This window comes from Rhinatrema bivittatum, chromosome 8 (assembly GCF_901001135.1).
Source record: "Rhinatrema bivittatum chromosome 8, aRhiBiv1.1, whole genome shotgun sequence".
NCBI classification, from domain to species: Eukaryota; Metazoa; Chordata; class Amphibia; order Gymnophiona; family Rhinatrematidae; genus Rhinatrema; species Rhinatrema bivittatum.
In genome coordinates, this window is record NC_042622.1 from 159897606 (window position 1) to 159912630 (window position 15025).

A 15025-nucleotide genomic window follows, 5' to 3' on the forward strand; every position below is an offset into this window, starting at 1 on the left:
GGTTTCCGAACCCGTGGCTGTCAGCGGGCTCGAGAACCGACGCCGGCAAAATTGAGCGTCTGCTGTCAAACCCGCTGAAAGCAGCCGCTCCTGCCCAAAAAGAGGCGCTAGGGACGCGCTAGTGTCCCTAGCGCCTCTTTTTACCGCTGGCCCTAATTTAAATATTTTAGTTTACTGAATCGCGCGCACAGGACACTTGCCCACTCTCCCGCGAACTTTACTGTATCGGCCTGTTTGTGTGGAGAGTCACTGCCCCAAGCATTAGATGTCTGAGACTTCTCTGACAGCAGAGGAGGGAGTCACCCAGAGTTCGTCAGATGACAACCATTTGTGGGAAGTGAGTGCTGAAAGGGTGTGAGGGGGGAGGGGGTTAATGCTTGGAGAGGTGATATATGTTGAGGTAGATGAGGAGGGGATATGAATGCTTGAGGGAGGATGCACAAGATACTGATACATTATACACTGCTGTTCCTTCTCACTGGGGGTGGGGAGAGGTATGGGATGATCAGCTGTGCCATATCAGGGGCAGTCGATAAGGGGGGAGAGAGAGAAGACCTTAGATTTCTGGGTAGAGTAATCCTGGGGGATACTGTAGGAGGAATAAGGAAAGGATAATATCAAGGAAAGAGCAAAAAGATTACAGGAAGAGAAAGTATTAAAATCTCTGTTTTCAATGAAAGAGACAGGAGGAAAAAAGACAAAAAGGTCAAAAGGAGTAAACCCTGGCTTCCCTGGTTCACAGCTCACTGCTCTAATCATTAGGCAACTACTCCACTCCATTTACAGCTACATTTCTATGCTATTTTAAGAGACACATGTAGAGCTGCCAATTTACTTATGTAACTTTATGCCTGATATTTATCTGACATAAGTAATATTAAAGCTGTTTATGGTGTAGCACTGACTGGGTGGCAGGTCTTGATGACCTGGAGAAGAACTGGTCAAACTGGTGGACTAATTGGTAAAACTGTTGATCACTTTGACACACCCATGTTTTAAAATACACTAACTTGTGCGCATAAATCCTGATATATGCAAGAAAGTCCTGCATTTATTTTCACATGTAAAATATATGCGCACATATTTTTAAAATAGGTAGAAAAACTATGCACCTTCAATGCATTGATATGTTTTTTCAATGTATTGTGTGTATTCACGTGTAAGCTGTATGTTGCGGGGTAGAAATACATGCATTTTATAAAACAGGTTATAAAATACTATGGTAAAACTATATGTGGCTGTATACATCGTGGGATAGCATCTATAATGCACAGGCACCACCAACTTCGAAATGGGTTATATCGTGCACCACCAACAATGACGCTATTAGCTCTGGATCCCCTTTCCCCCTCTGATTAGTGTTTGGTAAATTTTTAAACATTTCTATATGTGTTATTACTGAATTTTATTATATTTGTCAGCTGTTTTGAAATATTTTTTTTATTGGTATGTTTTATTTTTCTTGCTTGTATTTGATGTTTAATGAGGAAAGGTGATATTTCAGGGGGTTTTTTTTTCATTGTTGCACTACATTTAGAATCTGGCTTATTGCGTTTTCCAGTTCAATTTGTCGGCATGTTTCTATTTATATTTTATTTGTCTCTTTATTCTGTATTTGATGAGTGTCAGTCTGTGTCCTGCATATGGGACTAAGTCGAGGTATTTGGCTAGCATGTAGGGATCTAAAGCAGCCTGACTTATTCTGTTTTCGTAACAGAAGGTGTAATGGGGTTTTAGGGCCTGGCGTAATATTTGCAGTGTAGTTTTTCATGGGTAGATCTATTACCGTGAGTCTGACAGTGTTATGGCAGGTTTGCTGTACGTTCTGAGTATATTTTTTGCATGGCTTTCAATTACACAGTGTTACTGATGTGTGCTAATGTGTTGCTGTTACAGTGAGGTGACACCAGAATTCGAATACATTTTTTCTATGGTGACTGGTAAGGGGAAGTTTCTTTCTTTGTTCTGCTCTGCACTTTTTGCTGGGGGAGTTTCTGTGAACTTACACTTTAGAATTTGAAGAGTAAGTTTTATATTGGGATTCTGTCCTATCCTGTATAGATCCCAGACTTCATTCCCAGAGATAAGAACTTTGATGCTATTGAATAATTTTAGTGGTGCTTTTACTGGATGGTTGAAACTGGTCAGTTTGTTGCATAGAAGGTCCACTGGCATATATGCCCAGCACTTTGTGACAATAGTGCAAAATATTTGTAGTGGTGCCTCCTGCTTTAGTAGCGGGGGTTTCCTGTCTCTGCATGGACAATTTGGTAAGAGGTGAGTGCGGGCGACAGCCATGGAACCTCCACCAGGATCGAACTAACTAGGTGGTTTCCTTGTTATAGGTCATAAGATGACTCCTTGATGACAGTTGCTTGGAAGTGTAGAAAAAATCATTTAAAATTAAATGTTTACAAGTGTAATGTCCAATATTTGTTTTTTACAGGATTGTTCTGGGAGAGGGAGGGAACTGTTGATCATGATTGAGTTGACTATCAAAGTTTCAGGTGGCACGAAGGGGGACGGTCTATGGCCTGGATCTTTTAGGTATCTAACACCTCTGACCATGTGTCCCAGGGGAACAAGTCAGTTTTTCAAGGCCCTTGGTTTTTTCTCACCCCGTCTCTGAAGCTCTTCTGCATGCCCATCAGTCAGAAAAATATACCACATTAGATGATCAGAAATAGTCCTTTATTGGTAACTGATAGCAGGAAACAAATTCCTCAAATACATCAAGTCCTCAAATACATGACAGTAGCAAATTTTTTGGTGTGCCATCAACCTCAGTAGTTACTCTGCGCCCTGATTTACATGTATATGTGCTGCTATACGCAGTTGTTTAAAAGTCATTCTCCCTGATTGTAAGCCCTCGGAGGATAGGAAAATTCCTACAGAACCTGAATATAATCTGCTTTGAAGTGTCTGACCAGTCACAAAAGGTGGAATATAAAATAAAAATCTAGAATGTAAGTTACATGGAGCAGGGACTATCTATTCTGTGTGTCTCTATAGCACTGCATACACTTTGTAGCACAGTATAAATGTTTAGTAATAGTTTGTGTTTGTCTTGCAATATGACTCTGGATATATAGAGACGCACACTTGATCACCATATAAAATCTAAATCGCTTATAAAACATTGTGCAGATCAGAATATAAACCAAATAGCAATGTCCTTGATGTAAGAACAACTGAAGCAGTTTAGAAAGAAGAGAAACGACATTTGAGCTAGTGGAGGAAATAATTGAATATCCTAATAGCTATTTATGCCTTTATCACTGCATCATTGAGGTCCATTCAATAGAGAGCAGGCAGAGATAAATGATTCCAAACTACCCATTTCAATTACTAGGCAGGCTGTGAATACAATTAAAAATCATACTTTGAATTGTCTTTATGTGAATGCCAGAAGTCTAAAATATAAAATTAGAGTGTTAGAATGTATGGCACTGAACAAAGATGTAGACATAGGTATTTGATACCTGATGGAAGGAGGATAACCAATACTATCACTTAGATTATATTGAAACTAATAGTAAAAACCTGTCCAAGGACGGGGAAATACTGCGAAGTGTAAAAAGTGTGTAATTGAGATGTGTGTTAGAGAGTACACACAGGGTTCAGATGGTACTGTATGGTAAGAGAGTGGATTTACTATTCGAGTGGGGAGCAGAGCTGGAGAGTACAGCCAGAGAGATGGGCAGAGTTCAATTTCCATATATGGATTAAACCAGTGGTTCTCAACCTTTTTTTGGCCGGGACACACCTGACAAATGGTTCTTACATGCGTGACACACTACCATCACAGGGCTAAATGTAAACATGCACTCTGCATCCACAGGAATACCTCAATCCCCAGCAATGAGTGCAGAGCAGATCTAGGGCATTACCCTGTACAACTCGCCATACAAAAAAGATAAGAACATAAGAAAATGCCATACTGGGTCAGACCAAGGGTCCATCAAGCCCAGCATCCTTTTCCAACAGTGGCCAATCCAGGCCATAAGAACCTGGCAAGTACCCAAAAACTAAGTCTATTCCATGTAACCATTGCTAATGGCAGTGGCTATTCTCTAAGTGAACTTAATAGCAGGTAATGGACTTCTCCTCCAAGAACTTATCCAATCCTTTTTTAAACACAGCTATACTAACTGCACGAACCACATTCTCTGGCAACAAATTCCAGAGTTTAATTGTGCGTTGAGTAAAAAAGAACTTTCTCCGATTAGTTTTAAATGTGCCCCATGCTAACTTCATGGAGTGTCCCCTAGTCTTTCTACTATCCGAAAGAGTAAATAACCGATTCACATCTACCCGTTCTAGACCTCTCATGATTTTAAACACCTCTATCATATCCCCCCTCAGTCGTCTCTTCTCCAAGCTGAAAAGTCCTAACCTCTTTAGTCTTTCCTCATAGGGGAGTTGTTCCATTCCCCTTATCATTTTGGTAGCCCTTCTCTGTACCTTCTCCATCGCAATTATATCTTTTTTGAGATGCGGCGACCAGAATTGTACACAGTATTGTACACAGAATTGTACACAGTATTCAAGATATTCTGGTTCTGATGACATCTCAGTAAAAGCAAAACAAACTCCCTTTACTACCAGGCACAATAGCCTTCCTTATGAAAAGACAATAATTTACCAGTAATGCATATCCTATTGAGAAAACACAACAAATAAGATTGGTACAAATGCTACTCCTGGGGGAATTCTGTGCAAAGAAATTTAAAATTCTGCGCACAAAAACTGAAAATTCTGCAAAATTCTGTAAACTTTATATTGGTCAAAATAACACGATTTACATGACAGTCTTTAATTACATTTTAAATTATTACAGAAAAAAGTTATTACTTAAAGTTGCAGAATTTCCCTAGAAATTCACTGTAAGTGTGGCCCTTCCACATACACACACCATCATACAGGCTCCCTCACTCTCTCGCACAAACACACCCCCTCATACAGGGCCCTCTCTCTTGCATACACACCCACACAAGCTCCCTTTCTCTTTCACACACATCCTCACACAGGCTACCTATGTCTGTCTCTCACGCAGCCCTTCATACAGGCTCTGTCTCACACATACACAATCCCTTCACACAGGTTAGCACCCTCACATACACACAATCCCTTTTTCATACACACGAGCTCCCAATCTCTTACACATACAAACACTCCTTCACAATCTCCTCATATAGGCTCCCTCTCTCTGAAACCCACACTCAAGCATCCCCCCCACTCCCCCTTTTACCAACCAAGCTGTCTCTCACCCTCCCCCACACCCCCTCCCCTCTCTCTCACACATATTCTCTCACTGGCATCCCCCCCACCCACCCTCTCTTACCTCCCATGCTCTCTCTCTCACCCTCCCTTCTCTCACCCACACATTCTCTCTCACCGGCATCCCCCCTCATGCTCTCTCTCACACCCTCCTGCTCTCTCTCACCCTCCCCTCTCTGACACACAGTCTCTCTCACCGGCATGCTGCGGGTTGCACTCCATTCGCGGTGAAGATGAAGGCCCGGTGTGCCATTCGCAGCAAAAAGGGAAGGCCCCCATGTGCCACCAACGGCGTGCCGGGCCTTCATCTTCGCCGCGAATGGAGTGTGTGCCACAAGACACGCTCCCTTCACGGCATGCCAGGGTCTCCTCTGCTATTTTATGCGCAGAATTTGGCGTTCCGCAGTAGCGCAGAATTCCCCCAGGAGTAAAATGCCTACATGTTAGTAAAATACCTCACCTCAGTCACACACCCAGAACTGACCTTCACCAAGTACAGAAAAACCACAAATGATAAATATGGAGACAGAAACTGGAATGGAAAACCAAAAAAGCCACTCTGCATGCAGTGCGAACCTGGAGAAATGGAAAGAGAAATATAATATCTAACAGACTCTCAGGATTTGCAATAATGCACACAAACTAACCTACACAAAGTTACACCTGTATTATGGAACACACTCAAACAGTACCAACTCTATTTAAGAACTATAACTATTAAACCAGGCCCTAAACACTAATATATTTCCTGTTGGGAAAACAGAATAAGCCAAACTGCTATAGAGCCCCACACTGAAATAATTGTAAAGCTATACTAAAAATGTTACAAAACAGCTGCTGAACAGAATAATATCCAACAATTGCTGTAGTTACATGATGTTAGGTTCCATATTAGGAACTACCACCCAGGAAAAAGATCTAGGCATCATAGTGGATAATACTTTAAAATAGTCAGCTCAGTGTGCTGCAGCAGTCAAAAAAGCAAACAGAATGTTAGGAATTATTAGGAAGGGAATGGTTAATAAAACGGAAAATGTCATAATGCCTCTATATCGCTCCATGGTGAGACCGCACAATGAATTCTGTGTACAATTCTGGTTGCCGCATTTCAAAAAAGATATAGTTGCAATGGAGAAGGTACAAAATGGTAAAGGGGATGGAACAGATCTCCTATGAGGAAAGGCTGAAGAGGTTAGGGCTGTTCAGCTTGGATAAGAGATGGCTGAGGGGGGATTTGATAGAGGGCTTTAAGATCATGAGAGGTCTTGAACGAGTAGATGTGAATCGGTTATTTAGACCTTTCGTCTGTCCCAGTATAGCATTTATTTTCTTATCATGGAATGATCTGATGTACTCATATTACTTGAATGCACACATTCTTTAGTAAGTGACTGTTGTATAGGTTTTGTGATATGAATGTCTTTTATTTTGTTCTCTATTTAACATTTCAACATTGTTCAGGTTGTAAGCTTTAATACAGGGAATCATCACTAATGCAAAGCAACAATCTAAATGCAAGTGTCACTTCCCCAAAACCAGTGATAATATGGCATTCGTTATTTAATGTTTCGCTTTCATGGAATTAATATTAGGTTTACCAGCAATTTTTACATGGTAATCTTGACGCCGCATACTGTGTGTGTTTGTGTGTGTGTGTGTGCATAAACTATGTAAGCAACATTGAAGATCTAAATTAAGATTTGTAGCTAAAAATGTAATCCAGTTCTATTGTAGTTTGAAAGTTGGCAGGTTTTGATTCATAAAGCATACAAACCTGATGGATTTGTTAATTTAGGTCTAAGATCTTGCACCTTGACACTTTTCAGACTGACTATTCAGCCCAGACCAGATCTGTTTTAAGTACTAGCAGCAATGTTAAGTCAGTACTACAGATACAGTCAGTGCCATTAAGATTTAAACAGCCAGGTGCTCCCTTTTATTATACCATATGTATTTCCAACCTAAATTGGATACCTTTTCTGAAGTTTGACCCTTGGCTAATTAAGAGGCATATTTATTAAAATGCACTAATACACATTGTCACAAATAGGCACCAAAATGCACTAAATCAGTCCCTGGATGGTAGAGAAAATAGAATTTGGCTGAGACCTAGGTAGCTGTCTGTGTACAATGTTCCTAGGTTAGTTTGGGATATGTTTGTTTTATAATGAGAAATTTTTAATTGTAGTTTTCTGTAACCAGTGCTCAAAGCCATAACATGGTAATTATCCTGAGTTAGTTATAGCTAGAATTTCTGTGATTGATGGAACCTAGACAAATGTACCACGTTTTCTCAATATATTTTTTTTTATCTGAGAAGTTGAAATTGCTAGATGGCAAAACTTTTATTGATTTGTGCTTTGTTTATGAGCTATTTTTCCATGTAATATGCCTAGAGCATATTTCTTTTTCAAATCCCTCTTTTTTTTAATTTGCAGCTCTGGAAAGTGTCAGTGTAAATTTGGAGTAACAGGAGCCAAATGTGATCAGTGCCAAGCTGGGTACTACGGATTTGGTGAAAGTGGATGTTTAACATGCCAGTGCAATAATCGTTCCAATAGCTGTGATACTGTAACAGGTAAAGTTTTTCATACCTTATTTACCCTTTTAGGGGATAATTTTTAAAAGGATTTGTACGTAAAAATCCCAGATATGCATATAAATCAGCTTTTGAAAATTATCTGGTTTGGGAGGTTGTGTGTGGCAAAGTGTGCACGTAACTTGATTACATATGTACTTTTCCTGCACTCACAATTGGTGTTCCAGGAGGTGTAGCTGGGGTAGGGAAGCCGTTTATGCTCATACTTATGACTTTCAAAAGTGTGCATACAGAAGTACACAAGAGCAGACATAGCTTCCTGCGCATATCTCCATGCAAGTACTGGCACAACCTAGGAATTTTCAAAGTGGATTTATGTGCATAAATCCACTTTTGAAAATTAAGGTTAAAGTCTTAGCCATGTATGAACTACTGAAAATTACCCTCTTAAATTATACAGTTTTTTAAAAATAAGACCAGTAATGGAGGTTACATTCAGTATCAGATGCAGATTTACCAAGAACATAAGAAATTGCCATACTGGGTCAGACCAAGGGTTCATCAAGCCCAGCATCCTGTTTCCAACAGTGGCCAATCCAGGCTACAAGTACCCAAAAACTAAGTAATATCCCATGCTACTGATGCTAGTAATAGCAGTGGCTATTTTCTATGTCAACTTGATTAATAGCAGGCAATGGACATCTCCTCCAAGAACATATCCAGTCCTTTTTTAAACCCAGCTACACTAACTGCACTAACCACATCCCCTGACAACAAATTCCAGAGTTTAATTGTGCATTGAGTGAAAATGTTTTCTTTGATTAGTGGAGTATGGAGAATGTATAATAAACATTTCCCCCTAAAGCAGAGTTGCTCCACTTTTTTTTTTTTTTTTTTTTTTTTTTAATATCTGGGCACACTTCAAGTTTGCTTAATCCTCTTAGTGCAAGGAACCAATTTTACATTGTCACATGTATTCATACCTGTTGGTCACATTCATGTGACTGTGAAAATGCTAGGAAATGTACTTTTAACTAAATTGAACAGCACTACCTCCCCAATGCATGTAAGCAAAAATGTCACATTAACCCTGTGAACACTACTTTCCTTACAAAAAGCCTATCACTTTTATGCTCACAGCAACCCAATACTTAAAGGGAACATTGACTAAGTCAATCCCTTGCTTAAAATAATCACCTAATATCTACTAACAGCAGTGAAAATAAAATGTATATGAAAAAATGTTTTCAGCAATAACATTCAAAACTGCTTTCTGAATGCAGGTGAAATTAATAAAGAGCAAACCTTTGTTAAAATAGAAATGAAGAAGGTATGACCATAATACCGGAAATGTCAGTGATGAAAAGTACCATTTTCACAACAAGAATTAACGTTACACAAGACCAGACCCTCACCAAAACTAAAAAGGAGAAGCCATAAAGTATAAATAGAAATGTGCCAACAAAAACTGAATTGGAAACCACAAGCCCGACTGTAATATCAGTGCAACAATGGAAAAACAAACATCATTCCTCACGAAACATCAAGCAATAAAATAGTCGTAAAACATTCAGAATATTATACTAATTAAAAAATGTTAAAACAGCCAACAACAAACATCCAATAATTAAAAAAAGACTTATAAATTTCCCAAAACACCAATACAAAATTTCAAACAGCAGAAACATCAAACACCAGCCAATTAAAATAAGGATTTTTAAAACTCCTCCATACCTGAGATCTTTTAATTTCCAGTCACCCTGAGATTGTCGTAGATTGAGGGAGGGATGGCCGCACAAACTTTTTCTGACACACACACACACACACACCCACACACATTCATTCTCTCACATGCACACCCAATAACACTTTCATCAGAACATACATAATAACATAAGATATGCCATACTGGGCTAGACCAAGAGTCCATCTAGCCTAGTATCCTGTTTCCAACAGTGGCCAATCCAAATCACAAGTATCTGGCAAGTACCCAAACATTAAATAGATCACAAGCTACTATTGCTTAGTAATTACCATCATAGCAGTTTATAGATTTATTCTCTAGGAACATATTCAAACCTTTCTTAAACCCAGTTATACTAACTGCTGTAACCACATCCTCTAGCAATAAATTCCAGAGCTTAACTATGCGCTGAGTGAAAGAATTTTCTCTCACACATTCCCTCTTTTATACAATGTGTTCTCATTGGCTGTGAGGCCTGGATGTGACTGGAAACCTTCTTTCTTCAGCTACATGGCCCAGGCCTAATCAACAGCTTTCTTTTTTTGGCCCTGGCCCAGTTGGAATTGAAAAATAAATGGGGCCACTGAGACTCAAGGCACGGGCCCCATGTGCCTGGTGCTAATGACGCCTCTATTGCAGTGCAACACAACAGTGGAGAAAGAAGTGGGTAAGGGAGACTACCACGGCACAGATCATACTGCGGCATAGTGGTTGAAAAGTTCTGCCCTAAAATATACACTGTCCATTACCTGTGGAAATGAATACCCAACATGCTGTAAAAATATTTTTCCATTGATAAACAGTCAGAATTAGCCATGCTTCATGGGTGGTGTCATCAGGTGGCTCTAGGGCAGTGGTTCTCAACCCAGTCCTGGGGACCCCCCAGCCAGTTGGGTTTTCATGATATTCACAATGAATATGCATGAGAGAAAATTTGCATGTTATGGAGGCAGTGCATGCAGATTTTCTCTCATGCATATTCATTGTGGATATCATGAAAACCCGACTGGCTGGGGGGTCCCCAGGACAGGGTTGAGAACCACTGCTCTAGGGGGAGCGGTCTCTCAAAGCTTGTAGAGTAGTTCTACTGGTCATGTGTGGCTCTTCCCACGTGAATGAGCATTCCAGAAGTCTCCTCAGTCTGGTTTTGTGCACGTGCAGTATGGACAGTGGATATAGCCTCTCACAAGATATTTGTAGTCTCCTCAAAAACTTCACTTCAGCGATCCCAAAACAGTACTTTTCAATGCAGAACCCATAAAAATATCTCTGGGTTCAAGTACTGCACCTGTTGTCATATATCTGTCAACGGCAGCCACAATTATTGCTATTTGTGTTTGGGACCATACCAAGATCAGGTTAACTGCCGAGGCTGTGGCACAATATCACCTAGGGCCCAATGGCAGAGTGCCAGAAAAATGTAACTCCTCCAGACGGAAGGCACATCCTCATTGCCTGCAGGAGTCTCCTCTGCATCCACTATGGGCAGTGCATCCTCACATGAGCCATGATGGTAAGAGATCCTCCCATTCCTCTACCAAATGAAGAGATGAATCAAAAAGCTTGGAGAGTAGAGGAAGTGATGTCAGCCAACAGAGGGTGACTACCAATAAATCCAGAGATACAATAGCTTGCCTCCAATACTTTCCAGTCAAGGATAAGATCATACAAAAAGCAAGAGGTATGGGCACTATTTCCTGGAAAGGGAAGAAGCTTCAAATATTTAATGACATCTCTGCAGTCACCTTACGACGACTCAGAAATATGAAGCAAATTAATGATTCTCTGAGAGCTGGCAATATCAGATATAAATGGCTTTACCCTTTTGGAATTTTTTTTTTTACCATAAGTGGTCAAACCCTGCAGGCTCGTTTGGAGGAAGCTGAGAGTATCTTGCAGAAGAAGAGTATTGAAATCAAATTTACTAAGGCTGACGAGAAAGTTGGTCCGTGACTAGAAGCGACCAGATGGCAGAGAATTGATAATGGAGGAAAGAGGCTACAGAGAAATTCTGATAGAGATGTAACAGCAAAGGATTCAGGACCTTGACTCAGAAGATATATGACAACCACAAATTCTTGTGGTTCATAATTCCAATCAGATGGTGGGCATAACTGCCGGAGGACTTAACACTTAATTCCAGACTCAAATTATTTCTATCCCTGTGTTCTTGCTGGGTGAATTCATGTGATTTTTTTTTTTTTGTGTATGCAATAATGGTTCTCACAGGATAAGCAGGATGGTAATCCTTACATATGGGTGACATCACAGGATGGAGCCCTATACGGAAAACTTTTCTGTCAGAGTTTCTACAAAGCTTTGATTGACACTGGCAAACAGTGCACTGAGCATGCTCAGCCTGTAATTATCCCTGTGAGCCACAGGTGTCTCCCTCGGTCTTCATTTTTACGCTCTGCAGTAAGCATAGTGGTTAGGAGCTCTGTGAGAAATTCTAACACTTTTTCCTAATGGAAACACTTAAACTTTTACTTCACAAACACTTTTTCCCTGTACGGGTCTCCCTTCGCATACATTTATTCGATGCTCGGTGAGTACTATGCCCTGTTTTTTGGTCGGTTCCTGTCACCTCACTGGCCTGCCAACCAACTGTGGCCTTCCCTCTCCCTATGTTTTCAGTTAGCGACACGCAGCCTGCGAGTGTCCCTCTGTGACACTCTGCCTGGTTATTAGCGCTAGTGGGACAGGGACTTCCACGGTTTCTGTTGCCGTCAGGGCCCCTGTAGATTCAGGTCCTTCGATTCTTCGGTACCCTCGCGCAGTCGATTCCCCATCGCTACTGTCTGTACCCCCTTCGGACCGTCCTGGATTCTTAGATGCCATCGGTACCCCTCCCCCCCGCGGTACTCTGATGCCATTGTCTCTGCATCATTTCTATCAGTGCCATTCATGTTTTTCCATCTATGGCACTGATTTTTCCTTGGTTTCATCGGTGCCATCATTGCCCGGATGGATGCCATTGATGTACACCGTGTCTCGTCGGTGCCATCCATTCCCGGGTCGATGCCAGGACCCGGGAATGGATGGTACTTCCATCGATGCCAGGGTCATTTCCATCGAAGCCCAGGTCCTTTCCATAGATGGGCATCGATGCCAGGTCGATTCCATCGGTGGCCATCTGTGCCCACATCCATGGCATCTGTGCCATGGATGCCATTGCTGCCCGAGTCAATCCAGTCGATTCCCGTGGCCATGCCATCGATGCCCTCGGCACCCGCCTCCATACATCGATGCCCTCTGCCCACGTCATTTCCATCGGTGTCTTCGATGTTCCTGTCAATGCAGTCATCGACTCTGTCGATGCCGGTATCATTTTTCCAATACCAACGATGTTTTTTCGATTATTCGATGTCACATCGTTCCCATAGATACCTACGCCGATGCCGTCAGTGCTCCTTCACTGTCATCATTACTCTGGCCGAGTCATCTGCTTCGGCCGCCATCGACACAGTCAACACCGACATAGCACCGCCACGTAATGCCCTCGCCTAAACACAGTGCTCCATGCTTTGGGTTCTTATTAAAGCTCCGTTTTAGCCTAAGACACTACATAGTGCCAGAAGCAGTGCAGGCATGATGACAGTCAGTCATCAGTCGCCATCCACAACAGCGAGGGCATTCATCTTGGTGCTGGGGAAAGACCGGGCCGAGAATCATCACTGACACAGTGACCGTCCGCCACCGACACCATCCAGCACATCAGTGCTAATCTTCTCGATGCTGGACAATGCTTGGGCCGAGCAACATTACCACTGCCATCGTCACTGTTCCGCACAGTTTTGGCAGTCCTTGGTGCTCCAGAAACACCAGAACCAAGTTCCAAAGAATTCTGCACTGGCGTCACGAGACATCGAGCCTCTGCGACGAGGGCCAGGTTCACGAGCTTGTTAATCGGCTCCCTGTTCCCGAGGCGTGCCCCACCGACATCAGTGGGGGATTGTGGCCCTCCACAAAATACTACCATGGTTGCACCAGCCACGCTCAGCCTGTCTCCTCTATACCTGCGTCACCATACCAGGCAACAGAGTTGAGACAGGCTTCTACTCCCTCGATGACTCCTGGAATCCACGGAGCCAGCAATCTTCACTGGCTCATCCTTCGGCGATCCACGTCGGATGCTAGGTACCCGCTTCTGCGGCATTCCCATTGAGATGTGTTCTCTAATTCGAGCCACATGGTTCGAAAAGTTCTAGGTCATGTACCTTCCAAGAACCGTATTAGTGTCACATATTGCTGTGTCAGCCACAATACTAAGAGAACCTCTCTATCACATCTTTGGGATTGCATCAGGGCTTCCTCCCTTTTTCAGCAACGAGGCTCTGTACTGATTAATGCTCTGGCTTCTGGTTCCTGCTTCAGAACCAAAGTTCCAGATGCATTTGCTGATCTGCTAAACACGAGATCCAGCAAATACTGCCTCAAGTACAAGTCCACCTCGAAGCCTGACGACAGGTCTCTGTGTCTCCTTGTACAGCACACAGAAATGTGGGTAAGACTTTACTGCTCACGCTCCCGTGGGAGGTTACATGATTTCCAGATTACATCAGCCCCTCCAGTTGAACACCTCCTGGTCTCCCAACTGGCCGAATATCAGAGCGCCCACCCCACCTTGTACCAAACTTCCTGGTACACTCCCCCAGACGCTACAAAGCGCAGAGGGGGGAAGGGGGGGGGGTTGGGGAGTTTTAATTACACTATTCTTTCTTTCAACAGAAAGTAGTTACTCTCTGCCCATCCTGGACCTCAGAAATACCAACTTTCTTCAGAAGGCTCAGGTAAAATGGTATCTCTCGTTACCATGCTTCCATATTGCAGTAAGTACATTACCTCTAATCTTTCTATGTGCTTCCTGGTGAGTCAACAATATTACAATCCCAAGCTCTGCCGGTTGCACCAGCTTCGGCAACTGGGGTATTCATTGAATCACTATCGGTGAATGCTGTTTCTCTACGGAGTGCAACATCATTCACGCTTTTCCTTGCATGGACAGCTGCATAACCACAGTCACTCCACGCAAGGAGTTCTAACTTCTTCATGACTCACTATACATTTACTATCTGGGATTACCGTCATTGCCATAAATCCCTTATACAATACTTCTGGACACCACAGTCATAATGACCTTCCTGTCCAGCATATGCGCAGACATTCTAATAAATTCTTACATGTCCCTGTACACATTTTCCATAACCTCAGCCCCTCAATTCTTCATTGTCGGGCCATGGGGTTTTTTCACTATGCACTTTCCTCATAGATCCAAAACTGCTATGGATTAGATTCAGTGAATTTCCATTATCAGTGGGTCTAAGCTGTTCAACCGTTTTCGTCCCTCATCCATATTTCAGATCTAGAGCCAAAACATAGTCTGATTCATGATCGCATTTACTCAGGGTTGTAAAGTTTGACCTAAAAGCTTCTCAACCCAATATGCGTCTATTCCACTC

At 42.1% G+C, this 15025-nt stretch overlaps 1 protein-coding gene across 2 annotated transcripts in view; it reads left to right on the forward strand.

Annotated features, from left to right (window-relative positions):
• Window positions 1-15025, forward strand: part of MEGF9 (multiple EGF like domains 9) — a 158592-nt gene that overhangs the window by 78413 nt on the left and 65154 nt on the right. For both annotated transcript variants that reach the window (XM_029614370.1, XM_029614371.1), the window contains exon 3: window positions 7719-7858. In XM_029614370.1, the coding sequence (XP_029470230.1) occupies window positions 7719-7858 (140 nt within the window). The remainder of the gene's footprint in view (window positions 1-7718; window positions 7859-15025) is intronic.